The sequence below is a fragment of the Eptatretus burgeri genome, chromosome 2 (assembly GCF_056783735.1).
Source record: "Eptatretus burgeri isolate ZD-2024b chromosome 2, Ebu_testis_v1, whole genome shotgun sequence".
NCBI lineage: Eukaryota > Metazoa > Chordata > Myxini > Myxiniformes > Myxinidae > Eptatretus > Eptatretus burgeri.
Genome location: NC_140962.1, coordinates 117270475 through 117292657, shown reverse-complemented (window position 1 = coordinate 117292657; position 22183 = coordinate 117270475). Strand labels below are relative to the sequence as shown.

Below are 22183 nucleotides of genomic sequence, written 5' to 3'. Positions count from 1 at the left end.
TATTGTAATCTTTGGGGTCATTCAGGAAGTGATATGAGACCATTTTGGTGATGTGGTCCACCCATTAGAGGTTGTGACAGATAGTTCCGATATGTGGTCTGCGTTTGGACCAACAAGGAGTGATCCTTTCTTACAGGTGGGCCTGAGAAGTCAACCATTGGTTTGATAGCCAATCCTTGTGGAGAGACAGATTAAGAGCATGGGGTTTTCTTCCTTTGAACGAGATGATATTCATAGAATACATACCCCACGCAGTCTTGAAAAGTACTTGGTGTTTGCCAACTCTTTTGTTTTTTCAACTTTTTTTTGTTGTTGTTTTATCAAATATGGCTACCAGACAACATGACCGATGACATCACCTTTATCAAACCATATTTCCCATTGGTAGTTGATCAATTGGTTAAATTTTGCATTGATCGTTTAAGTGGTTTCTCCTACAAAGATTTTCAAAGCTTTTCCCTTTGACCCAATAAGGCTACCAGACCACATGACACATGATGGTAATTTTTATGAATATCCTCTTCAAATTTCAAGTCAATCATATAAAAATTGACAATTTTAGAAATTCTGGTCTATGTTGACCTTATGGACTATGTTGACCTCAAAAATAATTGATACTTGAATTCAATGACCAAATGTGAAAATCCTCTTCAAATTTCAAGTCGATCAGATGAAAACTGACAATTTTTAGAAATTCAGTATATGTTGACCTTTTCGCCGAAGTTGACCTCAAAAAAAGTTGGTGGTTGAATTTAGTGACCTGATTTGCAAATCCTGTTCAAATTTCAAGTTAATCGGTTGAAGATTGAGGATTTCAGAAATTTGGCCTATGTTGTCCTTTGGCCTATGTTGACCTTTGGCCTATGTTGACCTCAAAATAATGACCGCTATATCACATGGTCATCTCACATGTGGTAAAGTTTCAATTTCCTCCATTCATCAGTTTTCGAAGTACGCTTTTAACAAAATGCAGACACGTCATACGTACGCCACACGTACGTACGCTACCGATTGCTTAACCCTGCTTTTCGCTTTGCCAGCACAGAGTAAATACATACCCCAGAAAGCTGACCAATGACTTAGTTCTTCCAGATCTGCAGACAGCGATGTTGGGGTATTCTTCCTTTCAGAATTGTGGTACACTGTTCTGTACAAGGTGGAGTCATCGGTAAAATGGTACAGAGGACTTTCTTGTGTAGTAGAGAGGTCATGCACTCAGATGTCATATAAGAATAAGGTCATTTCTATACTGCTGCCTTGCACGACACCAGCTTCAGGGGAAAGATCATAAGACAGAATTGCATTAAGAGCAACCTGTTGTTGCCACTCATAAAGAAAATCGGAGAGCTATTCAAGGGGAGTGGTGAGGGAGTCACCTGAATACCAATAGCAGATAGCAGAGAAAGTATGGCTGGATGTCAGAAAGCATTGAATACTTAAGAGAAGTCTTAGAGAGAAGGTCCTGATCTCGAACTTGAGACTTGGTGCATCCATTTGTTATTGTGTTCGAAGAAGTAACAAGTTCGTGGAAGAATAGCTGGGGCAGAAGCTTTGCTCATGATGTCGAGAAATATTGGCCAGTTTGTAGTTATTAGAATCAGAACCATTTGTATATATATATATATATATATATATATATATATATATATATATATATATATATATATATATATATATATATATATATATATATATATGTTTGTGTGTTTCTATGTGACCTTTGCAGAAAATGCTGCTGGGGCACTCGAATTCCTGGATCCATACCAGTCAGGAGGTATGATATGTGGATAACATTCAGTATGGGATGGCTTGCCTTTTTGAGAGGAATCCACTCCATGCTCGTGATCACCAGAAAGACAATGATACTTCCTTGGATTCATTATCTTCCCATGAGGGAGAATGAGTATGAGGTCCAGAGAAGTGAGAAAAAGGCTGGCATTTCCACAAATTTTCTAAAATCTTCAGGCTGACTGATAGCACTGAACAACAAATTTCAAAAAATTTTTTTTACTGGAGATGTGTAAAGTGATTAAGACTAATTTGGGTACACTGATTTCAAAAATCATAACCGTTTTGCTGTATCACGTCAGGATTTTCAGGAACAGAAATATTCCCATTGCCTAGAAGTCAGGATTTCAATGAAATTTACATATGTCTTTAACATGTCTATTTCGTACAATTGTTGTTAACTTGTGTTATATTTCTTTCTTTCAGATAAAGATGAGTAGGCGTTCCTGTACCAATCATCCTGACAACTTCTGTTATGTCTGTGGTCGGTATACCAAAAAAGATCAACAGCGAAGTATATCTACAGCAGTGAAAATGAAGGCCGCCTACTTTCACTACTTCGGGTGTAAGGTGGGGGACCAAGAACAGAGCTGGGCACCACACATCTGCTGCACAAGCTGTCACACAACCTTGACTCAGTGGTTGGTGGGCAAGCGCGCAAGCATGCCATTTGCGGTGCCCATGATATGGCGTGAGCCGCAGAATCATCATGATGATTGTTATTTCTGCTGCACAAGCATCGCCGGCTTCAACAAAAAGAATAAAGGTCACATCAAGTACGCTGACTGCATCTCTGCTCGTAAACCTGTGCCTCATGATGACAAGAACCCCGTTCCAACACCTCCAGCTGATCAGAACATAGCTGTAAGCAGTGGTGAAGAGGATGGTGATGATGAACCTTTTGAACCCGACACTCAAGAATCACACCTTCTGAACCAGGGAGACTTAAATGATCTTGTAAGAGATCTCTCGCTGTCAAAGGCGAAGGCAGAGCTGCTTGGATCAAGGCTGCAGCAGTGGAATCTACTTGAACCTAACACCAAGATATCCTTGTTCAGAGCACGTCACAGAGACATGGCTGAGTTCTTTGAGATGGAAGACACGATGACATTCTGCAGTGACATCAACGGTCTGTTGAAAGAACTTGGGTGTGATCACGATCCTGCAGACTGGCGCCTCTTCATCGACTCGGGGAAGAACAGCTTGAAGGCTGCTTTGCTCCACAATGGCAACGAGAAACCATCAGTCCCACTGGCTCACGCGTTCGGCATGACAGAGACCTATGAGACTATGCGGCAGCTGCTTGATTCCATCAAGTACAATGACTTCAACTGGCACATCTGCGGAGACTTGAAAGTGGTGGCGCTGTTGTTAGGGCTGCAGTCAGGCTACACGTAAATACATGTGCTTCCTTTGGCTCTGGGATAGCAGAGACGACAAGAATCACTGGACGAAGAAAGATTGGGAAGAGCGAAAAGAGCATGTACCTGGTCGAAACAACGTGAAGCATGTCGCCCTTGTCGACCCAGCCAAGGTTTTCCTTCCACCACTCCACATAAAGCTCGGCTTGATGAAAAGTTTTGTACGGGCAATGGATCTGAATGGGCGGGGTTTTTATACCTCAAGGAAAAGTTTGGCAACACCTTGTCGGAGGCCAAGATCAAGGCTGGTGTCTTTGTTGGACCGCAACCGACAGATTATGAAGGACGAAACTTTTCCGACAACTCTAAACCCCAAAGAGCTGGCAGCGTGGAGGAGCTTCAAAGCTGTGACGGACAACTTCTTGGGGAACGAGCGCGCGGACAACTATGAAGAAATACTGCAGCAGCTGCTGGAGTCCTTCAGGAAACTTGGCTCCAGGATGTCCCTGAAAATCCATTTCCTACACCAGCACCTGAACTTCTTCCCTGACAACTTGGGAGCAGTCTCGGACGAGCACGGCGAGCGATTCCACCAAGAGATTTCACTCATGGAGACGCGTTACCAAGGGCGGCACAACCCGAACATGATGGGCGATTTCTGCTGGTTCCTGCATCGTGAAACTGACACAGAGCAGCATAAACGCAAAGCCAAATGCCTAAAGCATTTTTAATTACATTCTAGTGGAGTTTTTCTGTAATTTCTATAATTTTGAAGCATTCATGATGAAATAAATGAATAAATGAATTTTTGTAAATTTCATTGAAATCCTGACTTCTAGGCAATGGGAATGTTTCTGTTCCTGAAAATCCTGACGTGATACAGCAAAACGGTTATGCTTTTTGAAATCAGCGTACCCAAATTAGTCTAAATCACTTTACACATCTCCAGTAAAAAATTTTTGTTGTTCAGTGTAGTCATTGCAGAAGTCAACACTGCATTTTGTACTGGGTGGTTCAGTGACTTCCACGGTGCAACTGAGTCGGATGTTGCATTTCAACACATACGCACACACTTTACTTTCTGCCGTCATGGGTGGTGCGATACACCAGTCCACAGGTAGATTATAAAAATAAGAGCATGAAGGCTCCACAAAGCACAAGGAGGAGTACAAAATGTACAGAAACACGAGTACAAAAAGTTGTGCAGGTAACTGCGTGAAGAGTCTGCAAGGAAAGAAAAAATTGTACCACTTGGCAATACAAGAACAACCAGTGCTGTTTGAATGCCGTACCAAGTGCATGATGGTGAGTCGCACACACTTCATGTCTCATCGACATGCTGGCCAACCCATGTAGCATCGCTGATGGCACCCCCAATCTTCCTTCATTATCCCTGTTCGTTTTTGTTATCTGTCCCTTGCTTGTTTCTTTTGCCATTCCGCACTCCGACTTGCTCAACACTTAACCCTCTTGAAACCAGGCTTGTGGCACCAGATGGATAAATTAGAGAGAACATTTATCGTCAGGGTGTATGGTATTAAGGCTCCATTCGTGATTTGTGCCTACTGGAGTAAAATATATAGCTTTTTGTGGAATCTTTATTTATTTATTATTGGTGTGGAGAGGTGCCCTTTTCCACCATTGCAGCAGTTGGACAAAGCTCATCGAAAATATGGGACAATTGCCGACGAGGGGCAAAATGAGTCGATTACTGCTCTATTATCTGGACTGTGGCTAGCAGGAAAACCTTCAGGTACTCACTTCTGAGTCGTCTAGCAGAGGTTTGATTTCCGACCCAGCCATAAACTGTCATCCTGGTGTCATCCTAGCAGGTAGTTCATCAATGTGTATGCCGTTTCTCAGGTGGCTGTAAAACTGGGTGTTCAGTCCACCAGCGTTAGTTGATGGAAGAAGCTTTGTGTTGGCTTAACGGTTAAGGTGGCTGGCTTAAGATCATAGAGTTTTGAGATAAAGCCCCTTTTAAAAACCGTTGAATTAACACCAGATGGGTTGACTCAACCTGTCATCCTTCCGAGATCAGCAAAATGAGTACCAACTAGCTTGCTGGGATGATTGAGCCATTTGAGTATCCTGCGTCAGAGTAGCGACCGGTCCAGTGCCCAACACTGTGCCCGATTGTGCCCAACAGTGCAGGAGACTGTTTAGGCAGCACCACGCTCTGCACAGAGTATGGTCCCAATGGATTTGGATTTTGGCATTGCATCAGCGGCACAGCCACACTGCCAGAAAACAATACAGCCAAGCAGCCACAGGCTGCGTATGAATGAATAAATAAAAAATTTGTGGAAATTCCAAATTCCTGCTCTTACCTACAGGAGGGGGGGGGGGCACTGCATCAGTGGCACCACCGCACACTTCCAAGGGCTGATGCTAACTCGCAGTCACATGCCGCATATGAACGATAACGCCGAGTTGGTGGACGTTAAAGATCCCATGGTGTCCTTCCTGAAAAGTAGGCGAGCTAATCACCGGCACCCTGAACAATTTCCAAATTCCTGCCCCTGACTATAAATGGGAATGTAATGGCAAACAACCTCGTGTAATATTTTGCTGTGAGGCTGTTTTGCTAGCACTGAGTCAAGGCAGAGTACCACAATTAAATAATTATATGGAAGTGCACCCCGCGTGGAAGGAATTTCAGAGGGGCTGCTACGCTTGGGTGCCACGGAGTGAGACTTGGCATCCCCCCCCCCCCCGTGCACACAACATTATATATTAATATATATATATATATATATATATATATATATATATTATATATACATATACACCTCCATCACAATCTCACCCCATGTTGCTGATTTGTACAAAATATTCCAATAGTTTCAGCATCATATTCGTTGAAACATCGTTACTGGTGTGCGTGCTGGCAGGAGAGGTTATACTTATGTGCACACTCACCGGTGAACTGTCTAGCCTGGGTTTTTATCATCCTGACGTTTCGTATTGTTGGGCGAGGTATCAGAAAGACGCATCTTGCACTTCAGTCGTGGGTTGTTGGTGGACGTTGAAGATCCTGATCACTGTTTCATGAAGAGTAAACAAGTTATGGGCGACACCCTGAACAAATTCCCAATTGCTACCATGAGATTCTGTTGGGAAGAACCTTCCCAGGCAAATCACCCATCACAACCCTTACTGAGAGACTGCTTTGTCAAGAGTGTTGTGGTACAATGATGATGATGATTTATATATCATATCATCAAACTTTTCTCACCATGAAGGTAAAAACATAATAATAAAAAGTTCCAACAATCCCCCCACCCCACCCCACCCCTAGAGTCTTGACTTTAATGAACAACTTTTATTGAAAATATTTAGTGGAAATATTAACCTTAAATTATCCTCATTGTTTTAAACTGTTTATGTTCCAACGTGAAATTTAACAATAATTTGCACAAATTTTTTTTTCAAAAAGCTTTATTCTGGATATATTCTTAAAATCTGATTGTAATAAAATAAATGTAAATTAAATATTTTGATCTCATTCAATTGACACGTCCCCTTTCACTCCCTCCCCCCCCCCCACCAAGTTCCATATGCCCACCCTGACTCCATCTGATGAGTCAAGGTTGACATCGGAACACCGAATACGTCATGTGGGCGTGGATCATTATGACAGGTGGTACCTCATTTTTATTTTAGGATAAAAGGTCGAAAAAAATCGGACCCAGAGTATTCTGATGCTCACCGTCCATGAAGTTGCTGACCAGGTACTGCAATGTAATGTATATTAACAACGTGGCATCTTCATTGCTTGTTGGCTTCTCTTCTGTGCAATGTTCATCTTAACTTTTTCAGACATATTTCCCGACAGTTTCAGTGTTCTTTACGCTTCGTCTTATACTTCTTTAAGAGTTCCAAGTTTTTCGATTTTCTTTTGGAGTTGGCCAAAGAACGTTTTTTTTTCCCAAAGACAGTCACGTAACGCCTGGCCAAGCCTGACGTTCAACTGAAGGTGACAGAAATTTATCATTTGGGCAGGGTGCCGGAAATAACTTGCCTGCTCTTAGGGAAAACCACTGCAGGGTGTTAAAGTCCACCAACGTCCAATTCTGGCAGATAGGTCATCCCACGATGTCGGCTCCGATGGACTATTGATGCGACACTCCTTTTTGAAACATTAGGATGACGGTTTAGAGGTGCTAGCCGAAATTCGAACCCAGGCTCAACCTTTCAAAAGGGAGTAGATTTCATATATATATATATATATATATATATATATATATATATATATATATATATATATATATATATATATATATATATATATATATATATATATATATACACATATATACATATATATATATATATATATATATATATATATATATATATATATATATATGTATATCTGCTCTCCCAGCATCCTTAACTTGTAGGCTGATTTGAAAATTAACTGATTGCATAAACAGCTGCTTTGTTTCGGCTCTTCTTTAGGAACCTATTGCTGTACTCTAGTCCAGTTCACTGTGTGTTCAGTGGAAGTTCCTCTTTTGTTTCACAATGTCCTATTTGCTGATTACGTGCCTCCATTATCTCAATTTCAATACTATCTTCATTTACGTTAAAATACAGTGAGCACAGCAAAAATGTAGGCCAGTTCAAGGATAAAGTTCCGTAATGGGATGAAAAGGAAGGTAGAGTGAGATAAAAAGCCTGATGTTTGGACTTTTACCCGTGATTGTCCATTTGTGGACAAGAAGCCGAATAAGAGAGGGTTGATCAGTAAGTGTGTCGCTCAATGGAAGGTCGTAGAATGAAACGAGGCAAATTGTTCACTTTAAATAATTGCAAAAATGTAGGAAGTTAAATGATTTCGTCAATTCGCTTTTTTAAGTTCGACCAAACACTTAGTGATCACCAACCAGTAAGAGTTGATCAAACTTGGTTCTTCTTCTTATTCTTCTTCTCTTTGAAATAATTATGTTTGTGATTTAGACCGAGTGTTCTCCAGTTTGGTTTATTCAATTTGTAAATTATGTAAACTCACTTTTATCAAGTTTTATCCTGGTCCTTTTTCTCTATCCCTTACAGCTGCTAAGATGAGTTCAAACCGACTTCTTGTGATGTTGTTGTTCCTGGTAATTATGATCACAAGTAATTCGTTGCCAAGCCACGCAGCTGCCATACGCCACAGGTAAGAACATTTCGGTTTTGACTGCATTGTTCATGTCCCATTTGTTTCGTTTTCCTTCCTGTCCAGTTATATGCTCAGCTAGCTCCACCTAGTTTCATAATCTCTAACAACATATTACACCATTTATGTCTGAGGTTAACTTAATATATATATATATATATATATATCTCTGATTGGTCTTGTTCTCTGCTTGCATCTTGGTTTTGAGCCTCATATGTCCGAACTCTGAATTAATTGATTGATTAATCTCCGGCGTGAAATAATTATTTGTTTGGAAAAGTATCCTGCTGGTCTGTATATTTGCATTTAAGCTGATTTTGTATTCTTGATGAATCCATTTGGCTTAATTGCCTAAGATGCATGTTTTCACACTTCTCTTTCGGACACTTCTTTGTTAATCCAAAAGAGCTTTTTATTACCCACGAGCTGAAGTACCCGGGAATACCCGGAAATTTTCCCTATTTTCCTCACGCTAGTTAGACTGAGGCATTAGTTGTATGGGGAAAATTGGGAAGGCTTCTTTTATTCCTCAGATTTATGGAAGGAAGGCTTTATGCTGCCGTAATCCTCAGAGAGGTCATATTTGAAGGCGGCCTTGAGCCACTCAATGTTTCTAGCAGCAGTGGCAACTGTCCTTGATGTCCTGCCAAAACCGGACCAAGAAAGCTGGAACGTGAGTCTTGTGCTTCTCTCGCCCGTCGGTGTGATGCTCTATTTGCAGTTATGTGACGCTCTCTCTGCAGCCGACTCCGCTTGCCTGGCTCGTTCATGAGCAGATATATCAGCAGTAAGACGACTCTCTCTCTTTCTCTCTCTCTCTGACTCTGCTTGCCTAGCTCTTTCATGAGCAGATCTATCAGCAGTTAGCTGCTGCCGTGCGCGTGCAGTTTCAGAATTCAAATAACAGAGGAGAATGTGTATGTTTAAAAAGTCAATGAATACGAACATTTTGTATTTCAAAAATCCCTAGCGTTTTTAACCATGAAGCCTTTTGTTACGATTAATATGCCGGCGCACTATTCGAAAACCATTTTTTTTTAATATATATCTTTTCATTTTTATGGAAAGCCACTGAGCGCATCCTGGAGCTGAATGTTAGGTCTATATGTGTGTAAAGTTTCATCAAGATCGGTTCACATGGTCTAGGAGCTTATTGGTTACAAACAAACAGACAGACAGAAGGACTGCCATTTATATAGTAGATGAGCAGATATATCAGCAGTAAGACGTGTCTCTCTCTCTCTCTCTCTCTCTCTCTCTCTCTCTCTCTCTCTCTCTCTCTCTCTCTCTCTCTCTCTCTCTCTCTCTCTCTCTCTCTCTCTCTCTCTCTCTCTCTCTCTCTCTCTCTCTCTCTCTCTCTCTGCAGCTGACTCTGCTTGCCTGGCTCTTTCATGAGCAGATCGATCAGCAGTTAGCTGTTGCCATGCGCGTGCAGTTCGAGAATTCAAATAACAGGAGGAGAATGTGTATGTTTAAAAAGTCAACGAATACGAACATTTTGTATTTCAAAAAACCCGAGCGTTTTTAACCATGAAGCCTTTTGTTATGATTAATACGCCGGCACACTATTCCAAAGCCTTTTTTTTCTAATGGAAATTTAATTTATTATATATATATATATGTATATATATAATATATTTATATATATATATATATATATATATATATATATATATATATGTATATATATATATATATATATATAATTTTTTTTAATATATTTTGTTTTCATTTTTATGGAGAGCCACTTAGCGCATCCTGGAGCTGAATGTTAGTTCTATATATGTGTAAAGTTTCATCAAGATCGGTTCACTGGTCTAGGAGCTTATTCGTCACAAAAAAAAACAGACAGACAGACAGACACAGACAGAAGGACTGCCATTTATATAGTAGATTTCTAGCACTTTCCTTAATTACTTGCATGCTCATTACTATTTCATGTCTTAAATTTATTTCGTCTCTACTTGTCAGAAAGGGTATTTATTTGACTGCTCCATGCAACAGGCCTACTGTAAAAGTAATTAATTTATTAATTTGAGGTTTTTTAAGTCAAGGGACTCGACTGCATATTCCAATGTGCATCAGTTTTCTCTGGCTCGGCTGCATTGGTATTATATGAAGAATTATAATGGCTTGTTGAGGACTTTGGCTGAAACTGTCATCCACGAATGGTGTTTATATAAACTTGTGTATGGTAAATCCATATGAACATTGCAGACTGCACTGTTGCATGGCAGTCCATGATCTGATGAGATATATATTGTAATTCATATCTATTTCTCCTCTGTCAGGATTCTGATAACCATTTTGCAACAGACAATGTTGTGCATCAATTCATGCCACTCTTTTGATCTTTGCTAAGTGAAAGAATTATTATGTCCTCAGGTTTTTGAAGAAAGCGGGGCACTCGATCACAAAGCGTCATTCCGAGGGCACTTTCACAAGCGATTACAGCAAGTTCTTGGACAACGTTCGGGCCAGGGACTTTGTTAACTGGCTGATGAACTCCAAACGTGGCAGGTACACATGGCCACAAAAGCACAGCTCATTATTCAACTTAATTCTCATTAATTCTCATGAATGGATTCTCATGTGGATTCTCATGACTTAAGATGTATATACACAATAGTAAGCAGTTTAAATTGCATCATAATATAATTCTATTAAACTTAAAATTATCCTTCTTTGTTGTTCCTACAAAAGTGGACATTGTAATTTCTCAAATAATTATTTCAAATGCTTCAATTGATTAGTATTTGTTGAATAATCAAGAATCATCACTTGAAGTTTGTTGAATATTTTCTAATAATAAAACTGTAGTTTTCATGTGCATTTTTGTCCATAGGGGTTTGTGGAGGGGTCCGTTGACTCGTATCACATTCAAAACAACATTATTATTAAATATCACTACTTTCATGTGAAGTACAAGGATACTGTAGAGAATGAATAAATCGACACTGTATATAGTATGCTGTTTGAACCTGGGATCCTGAAGCATCATGAGTTATGTCCTCAGTTGGGAACAACAAAAAAGACAGATTTTGTAATTCTTTGAAAGACATTTAGTGTCCTACATTGACACATCTGTTCATCTGGTTTTTTTTCTTAAATCATTTTCGTTGCTATTACTGTAAAGTGTTCTAACTAGTATCGGCCAACCTTCAGTGGACAATTTAAAGTGCTGAAATTTCCATAAAGTGACACTTTCTTCCAGAACACACTGTACACTTGAAAAAATTGGGATAAAATGTAACCATATTTGGCCTTGCTGGACCATATTGTAATGTTTTTGTGTTAGAAAATGCAACAAAAATATAATTTTCCACAAAGTGATGCTTACTGGGATGCACTGTACAACTGAAAATTATTTTTGGGTTATTATTACTGCAATCATACTTGGCCTTAATGAACAATGCTGGAGAGTTTTTGTGATGTACAACACGTGATCAATTTTAAAAGTTTCATCAAACATTATATGTGTGTATATATGTGTGTATATATGTATATATATATATATATATATATATATATATATATATATATATATATATATATATATATATATATATATACATATATATATACATATACATATATATATATATATATATATATATACATATACATATATATATATATATATATATATATATATATATATATATATATATACATATACATATATATATATATATACATACATATATATATATATATATATATATATATATATATACACACATATACATATATATATATATATATATATATACATATATATACAAATATAAAAATATACATATATATATATATATATATATATATATATATATATATGAAATATGAAGACCCACCCATATCTCTCACCTGATAATGGAGGGAATAACCAATCAGCTCTCACCGAATCAATTAAACCCAGGTGGCTAAGATTATATAAATAAATTGACACCTCCCATGCTCTTTTAGCTGAAGAAGCTGCATAAAGCAACCAAGAAAGGTGACCCAAGGTAAGCCCCTTGCTGTTTCAAACCCTTCCCAGAGTTCCTCCACAGCTGAAACTCTGAGAAGGGAGGAACTCTTTTCAGCTGTGGAGGAACTCATATTTTTTCTTGTAAATGCCTTTACAGAAAGGAACTCTGGGAAGGGTTGAAACGGCAACGGGTTTATCTAGCAAAGCTTTGCATGGTTGCCTTATGCAGCTTATTTGGCGAGAAGAGCATGAGAGGAGTTGATATATATATATATATATATATATATATATATATATATATATATATATATATATATATATATATATATATATATATATATATACATACATATATATCTTATATAATATTATGTATGTATGTGTGTGTATATATATATATATATATGTATATGTATATATACATACACACACACACACACACACACACACACACACACGTATCACTGTTATGGTGATGCCGTGGATTATGTCTCATGGTAAAACTGCATAATCTACAAAGAACAACCATCCGTCTGCCACCCAAACAATTGTTCCCACAAATGCAAACCATTCAACCAGAAGGCACATGGCACGATCGGCGGGTAAATCGACATATGTGGTGTGTGATGAGCACTCCCCCGATCTCCTATGGACATAAAGTTCTACACCAAAGTGTCACCTCCAATCTGGAGGCCTCAGCCTGGCAACTCTGACAAACAGACAAAGATTACATGGTCAACATCAAACGGAGGCGCATATATGGATTTCGGGCTTGTTTGCATCTTGAAGGTGCCTTGTTATCCAAAATAAAGGTTGAAAAATCAAAACATTTAAACAGCTTGAGATGTGCATCTTGACCCCATGGCCAAGATACACAGCACAGCAAGTCTGTCATGTTGGCATACACATGCCCCTCAGCACAAAGGCTGAAGCACATGGCCAACCAAACACACACACATCCTAACCCCGAAGGGCCAGAATGAATTGTCATACAATTGGACCCCTCCAGAGGAGTGAGCACCCGTGACTTCAACAGCATACTGTCCTGAATTTGGGCTTGTTTTCCATTATCAGGATGGCATACCGAGAAATAAATAAACCAATGATGAGCACATTCGTCGTTTAAACATCAATCACACCTCCTGGCTGTTATGGTGAGCATTGCCACGAATTATGTCTCCCACGGTAAAACCGCATAATCCGCAAAGAAGAACCATCCGTCTCAAGGTTGGTTGTTCTTTGCGGATTATGCAGTTTTTATATTTAAACGACGAATGTGGTTATCATTGGTTACATATTTATTGGTATGCCATCCAGATTGACGGCAAACAAGCCCAAATTCAGGACGGCATGCTGTTGAAGTCACAGGGGCTCACTCCTATGGAGTTGTCCAATTGGATGACCAAGAAATCTGACCTTTCGGGGTGAGGATGTGTGTGTGTGTGTTTGTTTGACCATGTGCTTCAGCCTTGGGCTGAGGGGCATGTGTCTGCCAACAGGACAGTCTTGTTGGGCTGTGTGCTTTGGCCGTGGGGTCAGGGTGCATGTTCCAAGCTGTTTAAATGTTTTGATTTTTTTTTTTTGTCTTTGTTTTGTACAAAAAAGTGCCTCCATAAGAGGAAATTATCCTGATATCCAGACAGGTGGCTCCGTTTGATGTTTAACTGATGTTGACCTTGTAATCTTTGTCCGTTTGACAGAGTTGCCAGGCTGATGCCTCCAGATTGGAGGTGACACTTTGGTGTAGAACTTTTTGTCCATTGGAGATCGGGGAAGTGCTTGTCACATTCCACATCTGTATCTTCTTCTTCTTCTTTCAGCTGCTCCTCTTAGGGGTCGCCACAGCGGATCATCCGTATGATCCGCATAGTGATTTGGCACGTGTTTTACGCCGGATGCCCTTCCTGACGCAACCCTGGTCGCCTCTTACGACACAGGGATATGGTACACCTATTTTAACCGGGGTATACACCGGCCCAGTATACTGATACTCATTTTGCCGACCTCGGAAGGATGACAGGCTGAGTCAACCCCCTGGTGTATTAATTCAGCGGCTCAACGGGGCTTGAACTCAGGACCTCTTGGATCCCAAGCCGCTGCCCTAACCACTTCTCCAACACCAGGCTTCACATTCCACATCTGTATGTATATATATATAAATAGATATATATATATATATATATATATATATATATATATATATATATATATATATATATATATTTATATATATATCTATATATATATATATATATATATATATTTATATATATATATATATATGCACAAGCACCATTGAATTGATCATTTAACTTTTTCATTCTCTCATTGTTCTATTTCACTAATTTTAACATATGGTTCTTTACTCTGTATTGTGTTCTTGATGAACCATCTTGTGGCTAGTTAAAGCTTCATTCATCTCCTGCTATAAATTGTCCTTGGTGGCTCACAAGTATGTTTTGTTAATGAGTAAGCTGAGGCTGGTGCAGCAATATTACTATGTGGATATTCACTTCCAGATTGCAATTAAGGGTTTAGTGTAACAGGCTAAAGCTAGAAACAACAGCATGCACCATTCTCAAATTTTCGAGGTTTCGCACTGCAACTGAGAGATCTTGATCCGGCCTGCAACAGAGAATTACTTTGGAACTCAGGGCTCATGTTTGATTTTTGATGCAGTAAAATCCAAATAAAAATGCCTTCATGAGGAGTCGCTACCTGTTCAATCAACGAGTGCGGTATATTTTCCGCAATTATACGACGTTATATGTTTTATTATTAAGAGTGCAAAAAGATAACATGTTCAGCATTTCCACCAATATCAGTTTGAACAAAAACCATCATTCTGATGCATTGCCAGCAAGAGATGCTATGTCTCAGAACATTCAGCCTTCTGTTCCAAATGCATTGGATGTTAAAGATCCAACGATATATTTTTCAGCTATTGTGCATAAATACAGAGCTAAATTCCCTCCAAAAAGATTCGTTTTAATATCTAAGTTTGTTATGAAAAGGGTGGAGATATTGAGTTTGATTAAGGTAAAGGTGATAACAGGGTTGTATTGGTACATGGAAGATAATTGAAGTGATCAATTAGGTTAATTGGGTATAGATACAACATTGGTATAATGAACCAAAATATCTTATTGTGTGTCTAAGTTTCCTTGTAAATGCTTGTACCTTTCAGGAGATCGTACTTTCGTAATAGTTTGAATTTGTAATGCCTTTGTAATAGTTTGAGTCAGTCACTGAATATTTTGGTGTGGATATGTTGCTGGCAGTTTGGTTTTATGTCTTCGGAAGCCCAAGTTTGTTTTAAGGATCAAATCTGTCTCTGTCGACAGATGGCAGACGGCCACTGCAATATCCGAGATCGGTTCCAAACGTCTTATTACTAGGGAGGACAAAGATTTGAAGTCTTCAGGATGTGATGCCCACTGGCTATTGGAAAAGCAACATCTGTAATTTACTTTGTTTCTCTATCTTCATTCAAATTGCTACAAATGTTGGTGTCTTTTTCATCTGTTCATGTACATATCATGGAGGACATGGGTTATGTGATGACGTACCCTCTACTTTATATGAATTACTGTCATCACTTGTCAGCTAACTCGTGTTCATTGTATCATCTTGCTTAAAAACACAAATGTTAAGGCATTATCCTATATTTACATTCGCGCTTTGACAAACAGCTCTTTTAGTAAACTTAACCTTTCACATTTCCAAGTTGATTGCCATGCCAAACAAGCATCACATGATTGGTGGTGATAAGTGTCGACAAAGTGTTTGTGTAGTGATGAGAACACTGTGCACTCTATCCCAAATGTTGTAAGGTCACATTTGGTTAATGAGAGCAATTGTAAGAATTTTTATTGGCCCCTTCGAGAAACAATATTTAGTCTCCAAATTATCAGATGGTCACTGGATTGTCAGTGAAAGCCCAGCTAGCTCATTAATGGCTCATGAGGAGTGGGCAATCTATCTGCTTCACTTCGGCTGGCCTATACGTGACACCAGTCCACGCTTCATGCACACTCATAAACGCTTACTACCACTTGGGTTGGTCACTGAAGGCTGCCGATAAAAAAAGCAACACCACCCACTTCCACCTCTTACTCGAATTAAATGAAAGATGCAATGATCGGAACATTACAATGTTTACCTTGGTTTAGTTTACCGTGGTTCTCATTTCAAAGTCAATGGTTTCTGCAGTCAAACCACTTTGCTTGGCTGTTGCAAATATCACATGGGAGTGTTATTGTTTGCAGGGGTGAATGCCAATAGCACTGGAAGAATTTCAGAACCATTGTTCTGCTATTCAGTCTCATAAACATTTATATTCGTGAGAAAATCTGAATTACTCGTGTTTTTCTAGCATTCAACCAAGAACTTTTTGCCTCTCTGTTTGCCTTATCAGCTTGAAAAGCTGCAGTTTAAATAGATCCACTTTGAAAGTGAAAGATGCCAGTACTCCAATAATCACATCTTGATGCTTCTTTGATGTAGGAATCAAGGTCAAGGATGATCATAGATAAAGTATAAAAGGTCATTGGAGTTTGTCTTTTTTAGACAAAGAGGTTAAATACAGTTCGCCAATTTATTTTAATCTGATATAAGGCTCATGGTTCCCATTTGCCAGCATTAGTTGGTAGACGCTAAGGATCCCACTGTGTCATTCACGAAGATTAGGGAAGCTATCAAATTGAATAAGTTATCAAATTCAGCCCCCTGAACGAATAACAAATTCCTGTGCTGAATGACTACAGAGAAGGCAATGACAATCCACCCAGCATAACCCTTGCCAAGAAACTGCTGCAGCAGCACCAACGCTCTGTAAAGAGGATGGTACATCTCATCTCATCAAGGCTCATGGTGGACATTGTACATAAACAGGTGCAGAATAAGGACATTCATAAAAAAAATCTGTGCATTTTCATATAGATTGCAAGGATATTAGGGCAGCATAGTCCTTAGAAGAATTAATACAGTTTATGGGATTTGTACATGGGGATCCCAGGTTCATGAATCGGGGGAGGTTCAAATAGTCAACCGTAGTCGTTATACGAGTTATAGTAAAATGTTAATGAAGTATAGCGCAAAAAGGAACTGAAATAATGTTTTTAGTTTTATTTTCTGTTTTTATGTGTGGTGTGTAATGAACTCTTGTCCTTGTTCATATTTTTTTTTTTATAATGTTTTATCTTGCAGCCCATCTGTCAGAACGTGGCACTCAAGAAGAGTGAAAAACTCCCTGTCCAGAAGCCAAGCACTACCCTCTCGAGTAGATCCTTAAAACTGTTAGAGACAAGTGAAGTATGTATATGCTTGTGATGAGTGAGGTGAGAAATGTTACGATGAAAAGTTTTTTGAAGTGTTGGATCATGGGAGAAATTGACTGTAATTTAATATATTTTCAAGTGTGTCGGGTGTGCAAACTTTTCGTTCATCCCTGCCATACATGTGGGGCATGGCACAGGGAGAGCTGGATGATAATTGGCCAAATTTTAAACCGTGTGTGGGAAAATGAAAACCCCATACTTTTACAATGGCTTCTTTTTCCTAATAGTGGGGCAACTTAGCATAACAATTGTGCATTTTGTGAGGAAAGCACCAAATTTGGCACACTAGTAGCCTAACATATTATGAACAGATTTGGATATTGCGCCATGTCAAATTCAGCCGCTGATGGCTGTGGCAGCCATTTTCCACTGCCATCAAAAGTTTTGATATTTTCCACTGCCATCAAAAAAAAATATCCAAATCTGTTCATAATATGATAGGCTACTAGTATGCCAAATTTGGTGCTTTCCTCCCAAAATGCACAATTGTTATGCTATATTTAGCTAAGTTGACCCACTATAATAGCCTGATGGCAGGAAGAGAAAATATCCCCACACCATTAAATTAAATAGCAGTTTTAATAACAAAAATGGTGATTAAAAAACAAACACAGCCATAATCAATTAATTACTATCCACACTATGTTACATGATGAGAGGGTGAGCAGAAATCGAGCCCCAACGAGACAACACAGAACACGCACTTAATTTATAATATGGCTTCAAGACTAAACCAACAAAGGGAAAGATGGGGTTTGCAAATAAACCTTTAAGCCATGGAAGCAGAAAATATATGAAGGTGTCTCTGCTCATGGCATGTCTGGCACAGGTCCAGTGGGCTGGGATGGGATCCAGATGAAGGTATGGTCTGCAGCTGTTAGCATAACAGCATAACTGATTTGTGCTTGATGGTAAAGGCAGGTTTCACTCTCCAGTGTTTTCCAACATTATATTTTAAATACCACTCCAGTTGCCATTTCCGATCTCCCTATATGTTCAACTTTTCCTCCTCTCCAGCTGTCACTGCTAACCAAAGATCAACTGAAGACCAGATGAAGTCCTGACTCTCACTGTTTCGAATTTAAGTTTTAACTGAAGTTCCAACTTGAGTCCCAACTGAACTATCCCCACTGCAGCTTGTTTTTTGTTTTTGTTTATATATCCTAATCACAGATGGAGAGCCAAACTTGCTTCCCATAACATGATCAAGCACCCCTTACAATTTGTCCCCCACCAATTCTGTGCCAGGGAAACCAGGCTCAATTTGAGTGGCAAGGCTTTAGAGCGGCTTTTTAATTGGAAGAAATGGTTATCATTAAAAGGAGGGTATAAATCCAGCCTTACCGGGCTTTATACTGCCATAACTACTTGATTGACATGTGACCTCACACGAAGCTACAAAGCTCTGCCCCGCCAGTACGGAGCTACAGTATGAATCCTTTTACGTCTTTCCTTTAAACATTCATACATACCTGGGGCCCTCTCTTTTCTAAGCAAATAATACTGCCCTTCCCCTTTGGAGGAGTTGTGCCCGACTCTAACTGGCCCTTTCCCTGTGAAAATTCAACGTCTACATCCAGGGAACCCCACATGTAAGACAAATGTAGCATGGAATGAATCTACACGTAGCATTTTTATGGATAGCAGGTAGACAGGTGACACTGTGTCATTGACAACCTGGTGTTATCAGTGAAGACAGCTTGCTCAATTTTTGGAGGGCTGCATTGATGGGGTTGTGAGGTGACACCAGATGTTCATGGTTAAGAGTGTCTTAGCAGGAAGCGTGGTTCATGTAAATAATGTTTTTCTTAGGTCAGTAATATTTAATAATTTAATGCTTTGTCTCACTCAGACTCACTCTAGCCATGTTTGTGAGGTCAATGGGAATCAACTTGCCTGTGTCGTTGATTTCAATTTTTCCACTGTATTCACAATGGCTGTGTCAATAAACCTTTTGTTTCATTTTTGTTTGTTTTTTAATTAATTATTGTTCCTATTACTTGTAAAATCGAAGATTTTTAAAGTATATTGGTCAGTCGATTTTGTTATTCTGTCTGCCTGTTTGTCTGACTGTTTGTCACCTGCAGGTCACAATTTAAAACCAATCTTCACGAAACTTCACCACATGGTAGAGTTTGTCATAAGGAAAAAGTGGAGCTAACAGCTCAGTTTTTGAGGTGAAAAGGTCAACATAGGCCAAAGGTCAGCAACTTTTGTGAGCTTTCTAAAATCCTCAATTTTTATCCGATTGAATTGAAATTTGAAGAATATTTATATTTTAGGTTACTGAATTCAACGAGCCATATATTTTTGAGGTCAACATGGACCAAAAGTTCAGCATAGGCCCAAGGTCAACAACGAGGGTGGTATTTCTAAAATCCTCAATTTTCATCCGATTGACTTGAAATTTAAGAGCATTTATATTTCAGGTCACTGAATTAAACCTGCGAATTACTTTTGAGGTCAACTTGGACCAAAAGTTCAACGCACGCCAAATTTCAACAACGAAGGTGGTATTTCTAAAATCCACAATTTTCATCCGATTGACTTGAAATTTGAAGAGGATATTTACTTCATGTCACTGATTTCAACTAGCCAGTTATTTTAAAATTTAACATAGGCCAAAGGTCAACAACTAAGGTATAGATATTTCTTTAAGGTATAGAAACTAAGGTATAGGTATTTCTAAAATCCTCAATTTTCATTTTATTGACTTGAAATTTGAAAAGGATTTATATTTCAGGTCAATGAATTCAACCAGTGAATTGTTTTTGAGATCAGCATCGACCAAAAGGTAAACATAAGCCCAAGGTCAACAACTAAGGTGGTACAGTATTTCTGAAATCCTCAATTTTCATCCCATTGACTTGAAATTTGAAGAGGATTTTCATTTTCGGTCATTGAATTAAACCACAAATTATTTTTGAGGTCAAATTTGTTTTCTGGATTTTGCAAGTATCGTGCTCTGCACGATGTCATCTTCTTGTTTTTAATTGTTCATCAAAACGGTATTTTTTTCATTTTGTGATCACCGAAACAGTTTTTAATGAACCCTTTAATTGTTTTTATTTTTTGTGACCGATAGGATGTAAGCACACCTTGCTTTGCAGAGATGTCAACCTGCCTGTTCTCTCTGTATTGAACATTTTTTTTTTATTTCAGAACATATAATATATTGAACAAGCGTCGGCCATGATGATGGTACCATGACCAAATCTCCCGTCACCATGACTAACAAAATAAACTTCTGAGAATATTCTTCTTCTTGTGCAAGGCAGCTTTGCTGCTAGGTAGCTATCATTTTGTTAGGGCACAGCTGTGCTGCTGTCACTGTGAGCTTATAGACTGGTACTCATTTTGCTGACCTCAGAAAGATGACAGGTTGAGTTAATTCAGCAGCCAACAGGGCTCAAACTCAGGACTCTAAGATCCCAAGCCAGCCATCCTAACCGCTAAGCCAATGCCTGGCTTTCTGAGAATATTGACCCTATATGAGTGAATACGTTTTCCTTTTTAAAGGGGGCTGGGATATTCAGAACCAAAAACGTGACTCTTCCAATGGTCTCAGAAAACTGACCAACTATACCTACATAGAAAAGGACAATATCTGTGCTATTTTGCCGGTACAGGACAATTCCTTCACATTTGAGAGGGGGGAGGGGTGGGTTGTGGGGGAGGTCGTTTTTACGACTCGTCATAATAATAGTACCTAGTGTACATATCGAGGATAATGAAAATATTAGTTTAAAATTTTTTAATGTCAGCCTATTGTTGAGTCTGTTGTTGAGGCCCAGAAATGTATTGTTTCTCTGTACAGATGCACATCATTGAATACCCATCCTCCAATGTTTGACCTCAACAAGCTCTTCAAGCTATGCCAAACAAAGTTTCAAGGTTTTATGAGTAGAGGAGAGCTGTTGATTGAATATTGAGTAATCGAGGTTGGTAAAGTTAATTGAACTATTTTTTTAGCTGTAAAATCCACAACTGCAAGAATGTGTGTGGCAAAGGAAATCTGTAAAATGATATATATTCAAAGGTTGAAAAAATTGTGATAACCAATGAGTGCAAAATTTTAAAACTCACAACCGAACAGGAGGTTTTGTCAACAATGACCAAGGTTCAGAAAGTCCGTTTCAACCACAATGTGGCCTTTGTTGGGAATGATGCAGACAAAGTGTTTAGTCCACATTCACAGGATTGAAGTCCAAGAAACTTCCACTTAATCTCCAAAATGAAAAAAAAAACTTGGAGAATTCCTCGAGAACAGGTTGCAATGATAGTCCTGTTCTTGAGGAATTCTCAGAGTCTGTAATAAAAGATTAATTCACGTTTGCTAAAACCATGCGCGAATTGGAGTGGGACCAGAATGTTGTGACCATGTGCTCCTTTGACATATCCAGCCTGTTCATGAACGTTCCTCTCCAAGGAACCATTGATATATGTATGGCATCGCTGTTTCACAGCAACCTTGAACCACTCTGTATCTCTGAAGCGGTGTTTGTGGAACTCATGAACGTGGAAACACGAGCAATGGAGTTCAGCTTCAATGACAACATGT

At 38.9% G+C, this 22183-nt stretch overlaps 1 protein-coding gene across 1 annotated transcript; it reads left to right on the top strand.

Annotated features, from left to right (window-relative positions):
- The first annotated feature begins 6750 nt into the window (after positions 1-6750).
- Positions 6751-19586, top strand: LOC147032904 (uncharacterized). Its single transcript, XM_085870925.1, has 5 exons — positions 6751-6883; positions 8211-8313; positions 10699-10833; positions 15628-15744; positions 17492-19586. Exons 2-5 carry the CDS (start codon positions 8219-8221, stop codon positions 17574-17576), a joined length of 432 nt encoding a protein of 143 aa, XP_085727051.1. The 5' UTR covers positions 6751-6883; positions 8211-8218; the 3' UTR covers positions 17577-19586.
- Positions 19587-22183: the final 2597 nt, after the last annotated feature.